Here is a 14,605-nt window from a genome sequence, read left to right on the forward strand (position 1 = left end):
AGAAAGAAGGTGGCGGCCTGCGACGTTGCGGTTTCCCCGCCTTCCGTCCCCTCCCCCACGGCCTCCGCTCCGCACTCCCGCGCCCCCGCTTACCCTCAACTCCTCGAAATCCGCCATTTTATGCCACCCGCGGGCGCCGCCGCCGCTGCCGCCACAGCACCCCCTCCCGCTGCCGCCAACGACGCCGCCGCCACCACGGCCGCCGCCGCCTCCAACACCATCCTGCACTGGGCGCCGCTGAAGACGCCGCGGCCGCCGCCGCCGCCGCCGTCGCCGCCGCCGCCGCCGCCGAACCCGTCACGTGACCGGCGCGGGAGCCCCGCCTCTGCCGCGCGCGGCCCCGCCCACACGACGCCCCCGCCCGCCGGGCCCGCCACTTTCCGCCCGGGTCTTGCGTCCGCGCTCCCTTTGCGCTGCGTTAGCTTCGCGTCATCTCCCGTTCTTTGCCGCGGCCTGCCTGCCTTCCGCATGCCTTCCGGTCCTTGTCGCCGTGTCTCCCTCCTCACGCCCGCGCAGTGCCTTCCCTCCCCCTCCCGGAGCCGGGCCAGAGCCCCCTGAAGCGCCTTCGGTACGACAGCGTTACATGCGGGCCAGGAAGAGGGCCTGGCCCGGGGTGCAGCGGAGAAGAAAAGGGGGCCTGTACTCGTGACGAAATTTTCGGGAAAATTCTGATGGTGCCCTTCCACACGGCGGTTGTGGACGTAGGACGCAGTCTCAGAACCGTCCCTCAGAGTAGCTGTGTCGGAACAATCTAAGTATGGGTGTCGGGTGAGCTATTGTTCCAATCTAATGATGCAGGATTGGTGGGACCTCTTCGGATTGCTGATATCAAAGTACTAACCTGGCTGATTCGGATTTTGAAGGGCGACTGAATGTCATGGACCAGAGTCGAGGTCGGGAGGGACTAGGGGAGAAGTGGAATAGGAGAGCACTCAGACGGGTCCTGATAAAAAGTAGAGGGGTCAGGGAAATCTGATAGCTAGGAAAGAATGAAATGTCAAGGGCAGAGAAGATGGACGGAAGCTTGATGGCACCCTCGACTTGCCGATAAAGGATGAAAGAAGATGCTGAGTCAAGATGGCCAGAAAATTCGCTCAACCAAGAACAGGGTTCAGATTTCCTTGAAGTAGTAGATGGAACTCACCCATGAAAAGATTTAAAACAATTTACAAGGCCATGTTTAATCTGGTTCCTACCTACTGCTGTTCCCACTCCCCCTCACTCAACCAACAATGCATTTCTTTCAGTTTCTGCATCATACCCACAGCACCACCACGTTTTGAGACCTTTGTAGGAATGTTGATACCTGGGCCAAGAATAACTTCCCAGTCTTTCCCTCTTCCCTTACAAAAGTCTGTTGATCCTTAAGGTCTCAGTTGAGGCATCACTTCTTTAGAAAGACCTGCCCTAAACCCACAGGCCCCGTTTTAATTCAGATCCCTATATGACTGCTCATAGGTCCTGAGCTTTTTCTCCATACTATTTCTTCATGGTAATTATGTAGGTATTTAGTTACTATGTAATTGTTAAGTTTTTACCTTTAAAAATGTTTTAACTCACTAGACTAATGACTGATAAATGTCTGACAAATAGTTCGTCTCATATTTGTTTAATGAATAAAAGAATAAGCAAACAGTATCTAGAGCAGGTTCTAATTCTGGCCCTACACCATTAACTTTATGGTTCTAGCTTGGCTTATTCTTGATCTTAGCTTGATCTCCTTAGGTCTTGGTTTACATTTCAGTAGAGTTTAACATTGTTTTACAGACATAAAGTGAAGCCCATATGAACTAAGAGCTTTAGGGGAATAGAAAGATAAATAGAATACAATAGGCCTTTTCGCCAAGGATCCTACAACCTGTAAAAGGATTAACATGAACACAAAACTGTAAGAGAAGCAAAGAGTTCTAGGTGTTGCCTCAGACTGGTCTATGCCAATAATAACTAATGTCTTCCTTGCCACAGTGATTAGGTCAGAACTGTACCTGTAAATCTAACTACTACAGGGCATATCCAGGCTTTGCCCATGAAATCAAATGTGGGCCCCTGCTTGATTTATTGTAAGGCAATAAATGTCTTGAACTTTTATTCAGTGATTAGAGTTGAGACTTTATAGAATGTAGAATGCTGCAGCTGTTTTGCTATGAAGGGCCAGCCTGAGGACCAACCTGATAAGAATCACCAAAAAAAAAAAAAAAAAAATTGACACTCACTTCACTTCTGTACTTGTCAGTTTTCTTGAGCCAATTTCTTTCCTTACTGTTTTAGATAGTTCGAAATGGGTTTTCTATTAGTTGAAACGAAAAAAAAAATTCTGAAATAGGATGCTGCTTTGTCTTCGCAGGCCAAATTACTCATTTGGCATCTTTTCTAAACCATTCTCCTTAATATTCATTCAATATTTGTTTAAAGAGAAGGCTGAGTTGTAAACTGTGGAAAGAATGACTCTCTCTTTACTGTCATGAGCAATTCAGCTCTGATTCAAATTCGTAGTATACCCTACTCATCAAAAAGAAATCTGCACTTACTTGGATCTAACTTCCTTACAATGTGGCATAATGGTAGGCTCACCACCACCGTAGGCAACATACCAAAGTACCACTCCAATCACATACAAAACTGTTCCCCCAAAGGAGTTCCGTTAAATACTATTTTCTCCTTACTACATTTTCAATGGCAAAATTATGGATTGAGGTTCGAGGCAATTACCTGGTTGGGACACCACCTTAATCTGGCTCCAATTTAAAAAAGATAAATATTATAAGGAAAGTGTTCTAAGATTATATAGAGTGTCTTAAGATTATAAGATTTGACTATACAGAGTCAAAAGTCTCAGGACTGGATTTTCTACTTATTAACTGTGTAACTTTAGCAAAGTCTCAACCCAATTTTTCTAATCTATAAAACAAGAATGATTTTTCCTAATCTCAAGATGTGAGAGGATTAAATAAGGGTACTTTATAAACTTACAAAGTGGTAATAAATTTTTGTATCTAAATAGCTGATAAAGTATTAAGAAGCACTCATATACTCATATAATATATCCTAATATCTTTAGAAAAGAGTATTCAACCTAGTTGGACCATGCATGGAATATTGAGTTTAGTTTCTAGTACCTGTCTTGTTAATCCTTTCCCTTCTTATCTCTGAACCCATCAATCATTGCTGATCTCAACATCTCTCTTTTCCTTTCTACTGATTTCCTCTCTCCCTATAACCATGTTCAAGTCTCATAGATAATTTCAAGTCACCTTCTTTTGCCAAACACACATCTATTTTAATCACATTTCTTCACTCTTTAACATTTTGCAGATAGTGTTTGGCTTAACCTTTACTGAAACTAATATCAGGGAAACTGCACAATGAATTTACCTTTTAATTTTACACCCTCGACTTTTTATTCTGAAATTTAAAAAACTTGTTTAAGTTGGAGGCATAATACAATAAATATCTGAATACATTCCAACTAGATGTGACAATTATTAATATTTGAACAATCATTTTCATTAAAATATAATTTACATATAGAGAAATCCTCATATCTTAAGTAAACTCTTCAATTAGTTTTGAAAATGCTTATCAAGATACAGAACATTTGCATTACCCCAGAAAATTCCTTCCAGCTTCTACCCAGGCAACCTCCCACCAGAAACAACCAATTATGTGATTTCTAATACTACAGAGAGAATTAAAAAGTGAAGGAACATTCTCTACTTATTTTAAAATGCTATTATAACCTCAATGCCAAAACCAGACAAAAATTAGTTTTCCTAACTTATAAACCAGATCTTACCCAAGTAATGCTAGCATATATATTAAACAACTTGAGAATTTGATCCAACTCACTGAGATCAAAACAATCTGGATTTAGAAAACAGAAGCGAATACCTAATATAAAAAATTATCCAGCCAAATTCTTAGAAGGCAATATTCCAGGTTGTTAAACATCTGTCCTGAAAGCATTTGACTATCCAAAAATAGAATCTATAAACCGAGCTATGATTTTTGAAGGATTGCTGAGCAAGAGAGACATAAATTTAAATCTAGTGCCACAGAGGATGGAAAGTAATAAACACTCCCCATATTTATTTCAAGACCCCACACAGTAAAGATAAACCAGAAGTAAATCAGCACTTCCACAAATTGCAATCAGGTTTTACAATAATCAGGAAACTTTAAGCCTTGAATATTGAATAAACAGGTCCTACAGTGGCACTCCACAGGCATTGGGCACGAACAAATAAAAATCCTCTCCAGATGGAGATACCACCCCAAACTTCAAATTATCTTACAGATAATTTTCCAAATAAAATGACCAGCACACAGTTGGAAATCTGAAAAAGACTGCAATGAAAGCATGCTTACACTAAAAACATTAAATAAAAAGTTTGAAAAAATCTAATGGAAACTCTAGAATTGAGAAGTTTAAGAACTCAATGGATAGGTTTAATAGTATATTTATTACACACAGTTTAAGCAAGAGTTAATAACCAGAACATATGTTAGAAGGCTATTTAGATGATAGAAACAAAAATATGGAAAATATATAAGAAAACATTAGAGACATAAATTTGAGAGAAAGAAGATAATGTTGAAAAGGTCTAACAAATGTTTAATTGGAGCCTTCAAAGAACAGAAAAAACAGAATGAGGCAGAAATAATATGTGAAGAGATAAAGTTTGAGATTTTCTAGGCTAATGAAAAATACTGTAGGTAAAGGGTTAACAAACCCCTTTCCCACTCTGCATGAGAACTTGACCTACAGTTAACTTTCTAGCTCCTTTCACCCGGAAACATGATAGAGGTTTATGATAAAAGGACTTCTGACTAGAAAATTGCCTTTGGAACAGATATAAAAATGAACTATAAATACCCGATAGGGATGCCATACTTGGGACTTTCCTGAGTGAGTTAAATTTGCCAGTAAAAATAGAAGTTTCAAGTATGTATGCACCAAATGACATGGCCTCGATGTATCATACTTAACTACAATGAAAACTAGACAGAATCTACAAATATAGGGAAGCATTTTACCATATCTATCTTAGTATTGCTATAAAAGGCAAATCAAAAATATCACCGAAGATATAGATTTTTGGAATGGCAAATTAACAACTCAACACAGTAAATATAAATAATGTGCAGAAAATTCATTTTAAGCACATATGGAACATTTACAAAAATTGAACATATACTGACTTTAGAGAAGATCTCAACAATTTTTAAAATTGTGATAAGACACATAGCAAAGTTCACCATTTTTATCATTTTTAAAAGTATAATTCAGTGGCATTAAGTATAATTGTATTGTTGCACATCCATCACCAACATTCATCTCCAGAACTCTTTTTCATCTTGCAAAACAGAAATTCTGCTCCTTTGTAACTTCCTGATTTTTCCTTCCTCCAGCCCCTGGGATATATGGAACTCTCTGTACTATGTGCACATGTGCACAAGTGGAACCTAAAACCAATTTTATTTATCATAAAAAAATTCAAAATCAATTTGTTAATGATAGAAAAGGAATAGCTATTAGATTTTTTAAATGTAATTTCAACTTTTGAATAATTGTAAAAATGTGAAATTTTTTATCGATTGTACTGACAAGAATTTAAAATGTTTAATCAGGAAGTATGAATATTTCAAATGTAAAATCTGATTATGAAAGTGTTCTCAGGCTTTTCATTAAAACTTTTGAAATTTTTTATTTGCAAAGTTTTATACAGATTTAATATTTTATATTTCCTTCTTAATACTTTAGCATTATTTTTTCTTATAATTAATGGTGAGTTTTTCCACCAAGCTACATATAGATGTTCATAAATCCCCTCCAACTTATCAACATGTCACAGAAATTTTATCATTTTCTTTGTGTGCTACGACATGAAAAAGGTTAGGAAGCACTAACCTACAGAAACTCTTATCCATGTACACGAGTTATGCGGCAACCTCATTCTTCTCATAGGCCCCGGAAACCTATTTGTGTCATGGGAGACTCCTCCCTAGCCATAATGGATTAGATTGGGATGGAACACTGGCTGAGAAAGGGCCATCCGTCAGACAAGGAGAACCAATCAGATTCTTTTTCTTGAAAATTTGTGCTGAGAGACATGTAGGTTACAAAAGTTTGAAGATGTTCGATGTTTCCTTGGCTTAATGACCTAAGTTGCTCACGCTTCTTCCAATAAATCCATTCCTTTCATTTTTAAAATTAATATGGGTAGGGGTCTTTGTTTTGTTGATTATTCATTCTCCTAAAAACAAACAAAGAAAACACAACCTCTTAGTCAAGACGGTCTTTCCCACATGTGGTCTCATTTAATTCTTGCAACACTGTGAGAGAGTGTTACTGTTCCTATTTTACAGATAAGGAGACAAGGCCTGAAGAGGTTCAATACCTATCTTAAAATCTCAGAGCAGTAAAGATTCCAGTCCTGGTCTGCGTGACTCTAGAGAGGAGTTCTGAACTGTAGCGAGAGGACTGTTGTGAAGATAAAATTAGGAGGAAGACATGGCAAACATTGGGGTACCTATTAGGGTAAATTAGAAAATGACACTGATAACAGCAATGGAGCAAAAAACAGATTTCATTCTTTTGGATAAGTGTCGATAAAAGCTCTTTATTTTCATGTTTCTACAATTGTTGGCAGGGAGGGATTTATACCAACACAAAATGTATGAGTAAAACTTTTGCTCTTCAACTCTCTTGACAGGGTTGATGGCTTTTAAAGAATGGCAGGATACATTTTTGTAGCAATATAAAAAAATGGAGTTTTAACAATATATATTCAGGCATACTCGACTTATAGTTTACTGTCATGGGGTTTGCTGTTAGGCAGGTACATTTCTTGTGACTCTCAAAAATTCACCCTCATTCTTGTATGCTTGTAGAGCACTCATTCATGTAGAGCACTCTGCTGAAGATGATTTGACTTAAGTGAGTTGTGAATATAGAATTTCAAGGTGTTTGCTTGGGGAGAAGCTAGTGGAGAGAAAGGTATAGGGACTGACAGATAAATGTATAATTTGAAGAGAATAATCAATAAAATAAAAAGCTTATGATTAAAAAATAATCAGAATTCACCCTCTAAAACATCCTTGCTGTAAGAGAAAGAACGAGTGGAATAACTTGCTTTCTCCAATTGAAGTTGGACTGTTTTTCAGTAATTAGTAAAATAACATGTCTTGAGAAACACTGGTATGCTTGAACTCTATTTCATATACGTCAAATGACACACTGTAGAAACATCATTACTGTGCACACCGGACACAATTTTGTTACTTTGATAAATATTTAAACAAGTTTTTAAAACTCGAGCATAAAAAATTTTAATGTGTTTTATAAAGGCGGGAAAAATAAAATTTTCTTAGCAGTGTTTGTTTTCTCTGTAGGTATTATTAGTTTAAGAAGCAATACACTGATACATTTAAAATATTGATTCTGGGAACATGAAGCCTGCCATTCTCTCACCTCATGCCTTTGCAAGTCCCTGGAGACCCCAATGCACTGGAAAGGAAGAGGATGCCCTAAGTTGAGAGTACTTTTTTTCTTTCAGCAATTTCAAGATATATTTCTATAATCATCCAGACTCGGGTTGTTTCCATGTCTTGGCTATTATAAATGGTGCTGCAATAAACATGAGGGTGCAGATATTTCTTCAGGGTAGTGATTTCTCTTACTATATTTATATTGCAGGATCATATGGTAGTCCTATTTTTAATTTTTTTGAGGAACTCCCATAGAGGCTGTACTAATTTACATTCCCACCAGTAGTGCACAAGGGTTCACTTTTCTGCAAATTCTCATCAACACTTTTTTTTCTCTTGTCTTTTTGGTAATAGCCATTCTAACAGGTGTGTATCTTGTTGTGGTTTCAATTTGCATTTCCCTGATAATTAGTAATGCTAAGCACCTTTTCATGTACTTGATGGCCATTTGTATGTCTTCTTTGGAAAAATGTCTATTCAAGTCCCCTACTCATTTTTGAATTGAGTTGTCTGAGTTTTTGCTGTTGAGTTATATGAGTTTCTACAAATAGTATATTTTGGATGTTAACCGCTTATTAGAAAGATGATTTGCAAATATTTTCTTCTCTTCTTTAGGTTGCCTTTTCATTTTGTTGATCATTTATTTTGTTGTGCAGATGCCTTTTATTTTGATGTAGTTCCAATTATTGATTTTTTCTTTTGTTGCTTGTACTATTGGTGTCATATTGGAAAAAAGTCATTGCCAAGACTAATGTTGAGCTTTTTCCATGTGTTTTCTTATATATTTTTTTGTTTCAGGTCTTACATTTTAAATCCTTAATCTATTTCAAGTTAATTTTTGTGAGTGGTGTAAGATAGGATTCAATTTCATTCTTTTGCATATGAATATCCAGTTTTCCCACTTATTGAAGAGACTATTATCTCCCCATTACGTATTCTTGGCTCCCTTGTCAAATATTAGCTGAACAAAAGTGTATTTCTTAAAGTGATTCTTGGTTAGAAGAGTTTGAAAGCCAATGGTCATGTAGGGGAGATACTTTAGAAAAATAATGTATTAAATTTTGAAATAAGGCAAAAGAGAGTACAGCATGTCCTTTTAATGTTATACTAGAGCAATATTTAAGAGGGCCAAGTGCTATCCAATATGACTTTCTGTGAATATCTGTGTTGTCCAATTTATTAGCTACATGTGACAACTGAATACCCGAAATGTGGCCAGAATGACTGAGGAAATGAATTTTTAACTTTATTTGATTTTAATTTTAATTAGTTAAAATTAAATGTAAATGGGGGGAAAAAAGTAAATTACCAAGACTAGAGGAATAAATCTATGCTCATTAGAAAAGAAAATTTCAAAGGTTATGGTTTGATTGCCCTGTAGAATTTTAACCAGTTTTGTACCTAACCTAGCAATTTTGTTCTAACATTGTTTTCTAAAAATGCCTATACATATCCAGTTCCTCAAAATGTCTTTACACTGTCTCACTGGCTCCCTCAATGAGTTAGGTAAAATCTTAGACATGGGTCCATTCATATCAAAGAGTCATGTTTTTTTAACTTTTTGAAAATCATGTCAACAAACCGTGTAATAATGCAGCATGAAATGTATGTAGTGGAATTGGGAACTACTTATTTCTTCACCTAAGCTCTGCTTAGAGTAAGGGTGGTGATTGGAAAATGCGTCTTGTTGGATAACTTAGAATTGGTTAATTCGCCTCTTTGAGCCTGTTTCCACAACTGTAAATTGTGAATATTAATAACTTTTCCATGGGGGTGTTAGGATTAAATTAGAAAGCCACATAAATCACATAGTGAGTTGTCCGGTATTGTAGATGACTAATAAATTATAGTTATTATTACTAATGGAGAATAGTCAACAACTTCAAATGGTGCTAAGTTTAAATAAGATAAAGAGTGTAAAATAATCTATAATTTGATTTCCTAATTAAGAAGTTATTGGTGACTCTAGCAAGAACAGCTTCAAAGGAGCAGGGGCAGAATGCGCTGAGAAATAAATGAGAGATGAGACCTGCGGGAGAGGACAGCCAGTCCTTTCAGAAAGTTTAAAGTAAACGGGAGAGAGGTGATTCAATTGAACAATTATGAGAACTTTTTGTTAGAATGAGGAGACTTGAATATTTTTGTTAACCTGAGAGGAGAGAATGGGTGAAGAAGACCAAAATTAATTAAGAGGGGGAGAGTTTAGAACAGGATTCACAGCAAGAGAGACAGAGGAAAAGCCATTGAAGACACAGAGTAGTTAATATACGAAGAAAATGGAGCGGAGGAAATGGAAAGTCCATGTTTGTCCACTTCTAATGAGAGCAGGTCTGATGTGGAGAGCCCTGGAGGAGAAGGAAAAGTTCGATGCACAGTCTGCATCCCAAAAAGCCTCTGACAGCCAGAACCGCCCTCCCCCCCAAAAACAAACAAACAAACAAACAAAAAACAAACAAACAACCTCCACAGCAGATTCTTCCAGTCTAAATGGACCACGTACAGACAATTTCGAAGTAAAGCAAGAAGGCACTTAAAACTTTTATCTTACTGGTGAGTTAGAGGGATGTCAAAATACAGTCTTGGGAACATAAGCATTGGTTTACAAAGGCCTAAACCGAAAGGACAAATTATATGGTTAACTTGCATTTGAGAGACAGAATTAAGAGTACCATAACGACTGCACCCCACCCCCACCCCCCACCCCCCGCCCCCCAAGCCCTAACAATCATTGGCTCTCGGTCTCTTGACTGGTCAGTGCCAAGAAAACTCTCTGGATTAAACATGCTAATTATAACATTGATTGGCATGGCAAAGAATCCATCTCTGCCTAGTGATTGGTTGATCTGTCTAAGCTCTGGCCAATCCTGAAAGGGGCGGGCTGGTTAAGCGTCAGGTTTCCCCGAGCTGCGTTCTTCGGGTGTACTTACTGGTTGGTCTGTAAGTAACTCCTTTTGTCCCTTCTCTCCGGCCCTAACACAGAGTCTGATGGAGCTTTCTTACCAGACCCTCAAAGTCACGCATCAGGCGCGGGAAGCGGTAAGGAAGCATATACAAAAAAGAACCGTACCAGGAACTCGTCTTCCCGTGTTGCTGCAGGCAGAGTTGTGTGTCTCCGGTTGTTATGGCGACAAAGTCCATCGCCCTAGTGGCGCCAGCGCATTAAAGTCCTCTTGGCCCGGCTGGTTAAATCCGGGGGCCGGTCTTGAGGTTGTGATCCGGAACAGACAGAGACGGGTTTGGGAGTGACAACGGATTTGATAAAAAGGGTGGGCAAAGTCTGTTTGTGATTGAGGAAGTAGGGTGTCAAAGGGGGTTATTATTAGACAGATTGCATCTTGATAGATGAGTGGGTTTGGAGAGTGGTCAAATGAAAACTGTTGAAAGACAGGACGGTGTGACCTGGGATGCTAGGTTCTGGTTATGATTTGCCACTTCACAAGGCTGAGGGAACTTAGGAATTTAATTCTTTTGGGTTTCAGTTCCCGTATTTGAAAGTAAAGTAATTGGACCTTTTTCACATGAAGGTTACATGAACTTTAAAATACTGTACAGTGGTTTCCTGTTGTCTGTATCGTCTGCTAACTAGCCAGGAGTACTTTTCAACATGAATTGAAGACGTATTCTATGCCAGGCACCGGGGAGATAAAAACAATTTTTTTGTTTGTTTTTTGGAGGGAGGAGAATAAAATTAAAAGTGAAAAATAAAAATAGTGCTATCTGGGCCCCACTTCTGGAGATTCTGATTAACTCATTTTGGATGGATCCTGGGCATCAGTATTTTCTGAAAGCTCAAGAGGTGATTACAATGTGTAGCCAAGGTTATGAACCATCGCTCTAGGGTCTCCTGCCTTAAAAAAAAAAAAAAGCTAATAATACAAAAAATATAACCTTTGTTTGGCCTCACATTCCCCCTCTTCCCCACCCACCTTAACTACCTGAATCAGAACATTTTGGGTTGGCTTTTAATAAAGCAGATTCCTGGACCCCAAGAAGACTTCCTAAATCAGAAACACTCTGGGGTGAGGTCTTGAAAATTGCAGTTAACATACAATCCAGGTTTGAAATCCACTGCCCTAAATGATCTCATATAGTTTCATGACTTCCAATGCCATCACAGGCCAACAACCCCCCCAAACTGACTCTAAACTGGACTTCATTGCTGAGCCCCAAACCCATGTGGTGTCCTAGAAGATGGAATACAGAGAGGACATTGAATCAACTGATTACTTGACAAATCTAGTGAGGTATCTCAAGTACCTATATCTTGTTCAATACCTAACTTTTAACCTTCCTCTCTAAAATTTGTCTTTCTTCCCCAGTCTTTCTCTACCACCCACCTAATTGCTCAAATCAGAATTCTCAGAGTCTCCCTTAGCTGCTGCCTTCTCCTAGTCCCTCCTCTCTGTCTTCAACACAAGGAAGATATCAGCAAATCTTATTGATTCTACCTCTATAATGGATCTTTAGTTATTCATATCTTCACAGTCACAATCCTGATCCAAGCCACCATAATCTCTTACCTGAACCACTTTAATAGCCTCTTAACTATTCCCCCTGTTGGTTTTTGCCTCCCTCCAGTCCATTCTTCATCCAGTAATCAGAATGATCTTTAAATTGTGTCACTCCTTGGCTGGATCTTTTTACTGGCTTTCCATTACACTTGGGATAAAACCAGCAACCCGTGACATGACCTGCAGAGCACTGCTTTCGCATCCACCACCCTCCACTTTGCCTCCCACTGCTCCAGGCACATCCTCTCTGAACTCCATATACTCTGTACCGTACAAATTAGTGTTTAATTGTGGTTGATTTATATTATTTTCTGTTTCCTGCCTGTAACATAGCCTCTCAAACAGAATTCATGTGACTGTAAGGCAGAGACCCAGTTTTATTTCTTGTTTTATTACCCAGATGGTGCTGAGTGCATTATTTAGGTATAGCTTCATCTTTTGGGATCTAAGGGCAAAGAATTGTGCTGATTAGGGGTATGGAGAAGGAAATAAGGTGGAGGTGGGTGTGGCGATCCAGTGAACTGGAAGTAAAAGGATTTCCTGTCTATAGGAATTTTGATCATCTACAGAGTCTACCGTATTAGGATTTCCAGGATACTGCCTTTTTATTTGGTTGATTTTCATTTTTGTTTCTAATTACATACATACAAACACACATGCGCGCGCGCACACACACACACACACACATACTTACATATTTCAATTTGAATTTTATTTTTACCAAAGCAATGCCAGCACATAGTTAAAAATTTTAATAGTTCTACGAAATTAAAAAGAAAGTCTCCTGCTTCACCTCACCCTCCCCAGAGCAACCACTTTTAGCAGCTTCTTCAAAATAACGGGTTTATATTTCTGAATTTTGATTTTTCATTCCTAAATGTAATTTACTCACTTTTATGGTGAATAAGCATTTGGATTTCTTCTACCTACCTCACTCCTTCCCCTTCTTCTACCAGCAGCCAATACTTTCCTTCCCCCATTCTCCTGAGATAATTCTATCACAATTTTTGTCTAAATAAATATTCAGTATTTATGTTAATCTGACAATGTAAATATTATTCAGAGATGAGCCATATTGGGCACTAGGATTATATATGTATATTAACTTTTGGTGCAGGACTCAATCATATCTTAACCAATGCCTTATTCTTTGGCTTAGTTTTCTATATATTTGATAGCGCTGCCTTCCTACACTTTCTGACAGAACTGTAAAACTCCTCTTCACATGGTGAAGCTCACCTGGAATTTCTCAGGTCCATTTTTTCCCCTTAGAGACATCCTTTTCAGTACCTCCTGAATCCTTCTGTTGTGGACTGGTTGCTCTCTGGGCTCACAATGCAGATTTCTTCCTAGGAAATCCCTTTCCCTCTTCCATGTGTCAGAAATCCTGTTTCCTGGATCTCGTGTCCACCTCCTTCTTGCCCTATATCTCCATTTTAGTGAAACACATCAACCAATAGTTACCTGAGAAAAGGTACATGGAAGGTAAAGTGTTTGAAACAAGGTATGTATGAAACTCTCTATTTTCCCACTTTGTCAATGGCGTGGCTGAGATTAATATTCTAGGTTGGAATTGATTTAGTCTCAATTGTGAAGGGATTGCTCTATTATTTTTTAACTTCCAATGTGACAGTGACAAGTCTGATGCTATTCTTTCTCTTTTTCTCTGAAAGCTTTTGGAATCTTCTAACATCCTTGGGTTTTGAATTTTCATGAAAATATTGCTTGTTGAGAATTCTTTTTCATCCACAGTGCTGGCATGCAGTGTATGGGCCATTTAGATCAGGAAATTCATGCCCTCAATTCTATAAAATATTTCTTGCATATTCTCTCTTTTCTCCTTTCCTATCTTTGCTTTTCTTCCCTTCCCTTCCCCTTCTTCCCTCCCTTCACTTTCTTTTTTTCCTTTCTTCTTTCCTTCATTCCTTCCAAATGGAGCTTCTAATTATGTTGTTTTGTTTTACTTTGCTTACTTAATCTTCTTGTTTTTCTTATCAAGAGGTTGTCGCCACTTTTTATCCTATTTTATTGAATTTTTAATTTCTGCTATTATATTTTTATTTTCAGGTACTTTCTTATTGTCTTAATGTTCCTTTTTCACAGCATCTGGTTATTGCAAGATGGCATAGCTTCTTCTGTCTCCCTGAGGAGGTTTTATTTTTGTTTGTTTTTCTTTTTTCTTTTCTCCTTCTTTTCTATCCCTCCTTTCTTCCTTTCTTTTCTCTTTCTTTCTTGGTTTTCTTTGCTCCTTGGATTGTGTCTATTTCCCCTCAAGTTCCTTTTTTGCTTTTCACCCTGGAGCTCTGTTTTCATGTGGGAGACTTTCCTCTAAAGTCTGGTGAACTTTGACTGAAGTGAGACACTTTAAAGCTAATTAGAACTGTATGTTTTAGAAGAATCATGTCTGATAAAGATGGGTTCTCTGTAGTATGATCAGGTAGCCATAGGCCTTTTCATTGGGGCATCCTCAAATGTCAGCATCTGTAGGTCTTCTCTGAGAGGTCTTCAGTTTTTCCAAGGAGAAAGCCTCTATACCCCCCTACAAGGAACGAGGGCAAAATAAGCATGGTTGCTCCTGATGTTGGGGTCGAATAGGGAAAGACAAC

At 38.3% G+C, this 14,605-nt stretch overlaps 2 protein-coding genes across 10 annotated transcripts in view; one reads left to right on the plus strand and one right to left on the minus strand.

Annotated features, from left to right (window-relative positions):
- The window catches only part of PIAS2 (protein inhibitor of activated STAT 2), a 73,026-nt gene extending 72,739 nt beyond the window's left edge, over window positions 1-287 (minus strand). For 4 of the 5 annotated variants that reach the window (XM_016148428.2, XM_016148422.2, XM_016148427.2 and 1 more), the window contains exon 1: window positions 94-287. In XM_016148428.2, coding sequence (XP_016003914.1) covers window positions 94-117 — 24 coding nt within the window. In that variant the 5' untranslated portion in view covers window positions 118-287. The remainder of the gene's footprint in view (window positions 1-93) is intronic. The other variant, XM_016148423.2, reaches the window with a different exon arrangement.
- Window positions 288-10,393: 10,106 nt separating this feature from the next.
- The window catches only part of KATNAL2 (katanin catalytic subunit A1 like 2), a 63,000-nt gene continuing 58,788 nt past the window's right edge, over window positions 10,394-14,605 (plus strand). For 4 of the 5 annotated variants that reach the window (XM_016148431.2, XM_036230020.1, XM_036230021.1 and 1 more), the window contains exon 1: window positions 10,394-10,524. In XM_016148431.2, coding sequence (XP_016003917.2) covers window positions 10,474-10,524 — 51 coding nt within the window. In that variant the 5' untranslated portion in view covers window positions 10,394-10,473. The remainder of the gene's footprint in view (window positions 10,525-14,605) is intronic. The other variant, XM_036230019.1, reaches the window with a different exon arrangement.

Source organism: Rousettus aegyptiacus, unplaced genomic scaffold (assembly GCF_014176215.1).
Source record: "Rousettus aegyptiacus isolate mRouAeg1 unplaced genomic scaffold, mRouAeg1.p scaffold_m13_p_12, whole genome shotgun sequence".
Taxonomy (NCBI): domain Eukaryota; kingdom Metazoa; phylum Chordata; class Mammalia; order Chiroptera; family Pteropodidae; genus Rousettus; species Rousettus aegyptiacus.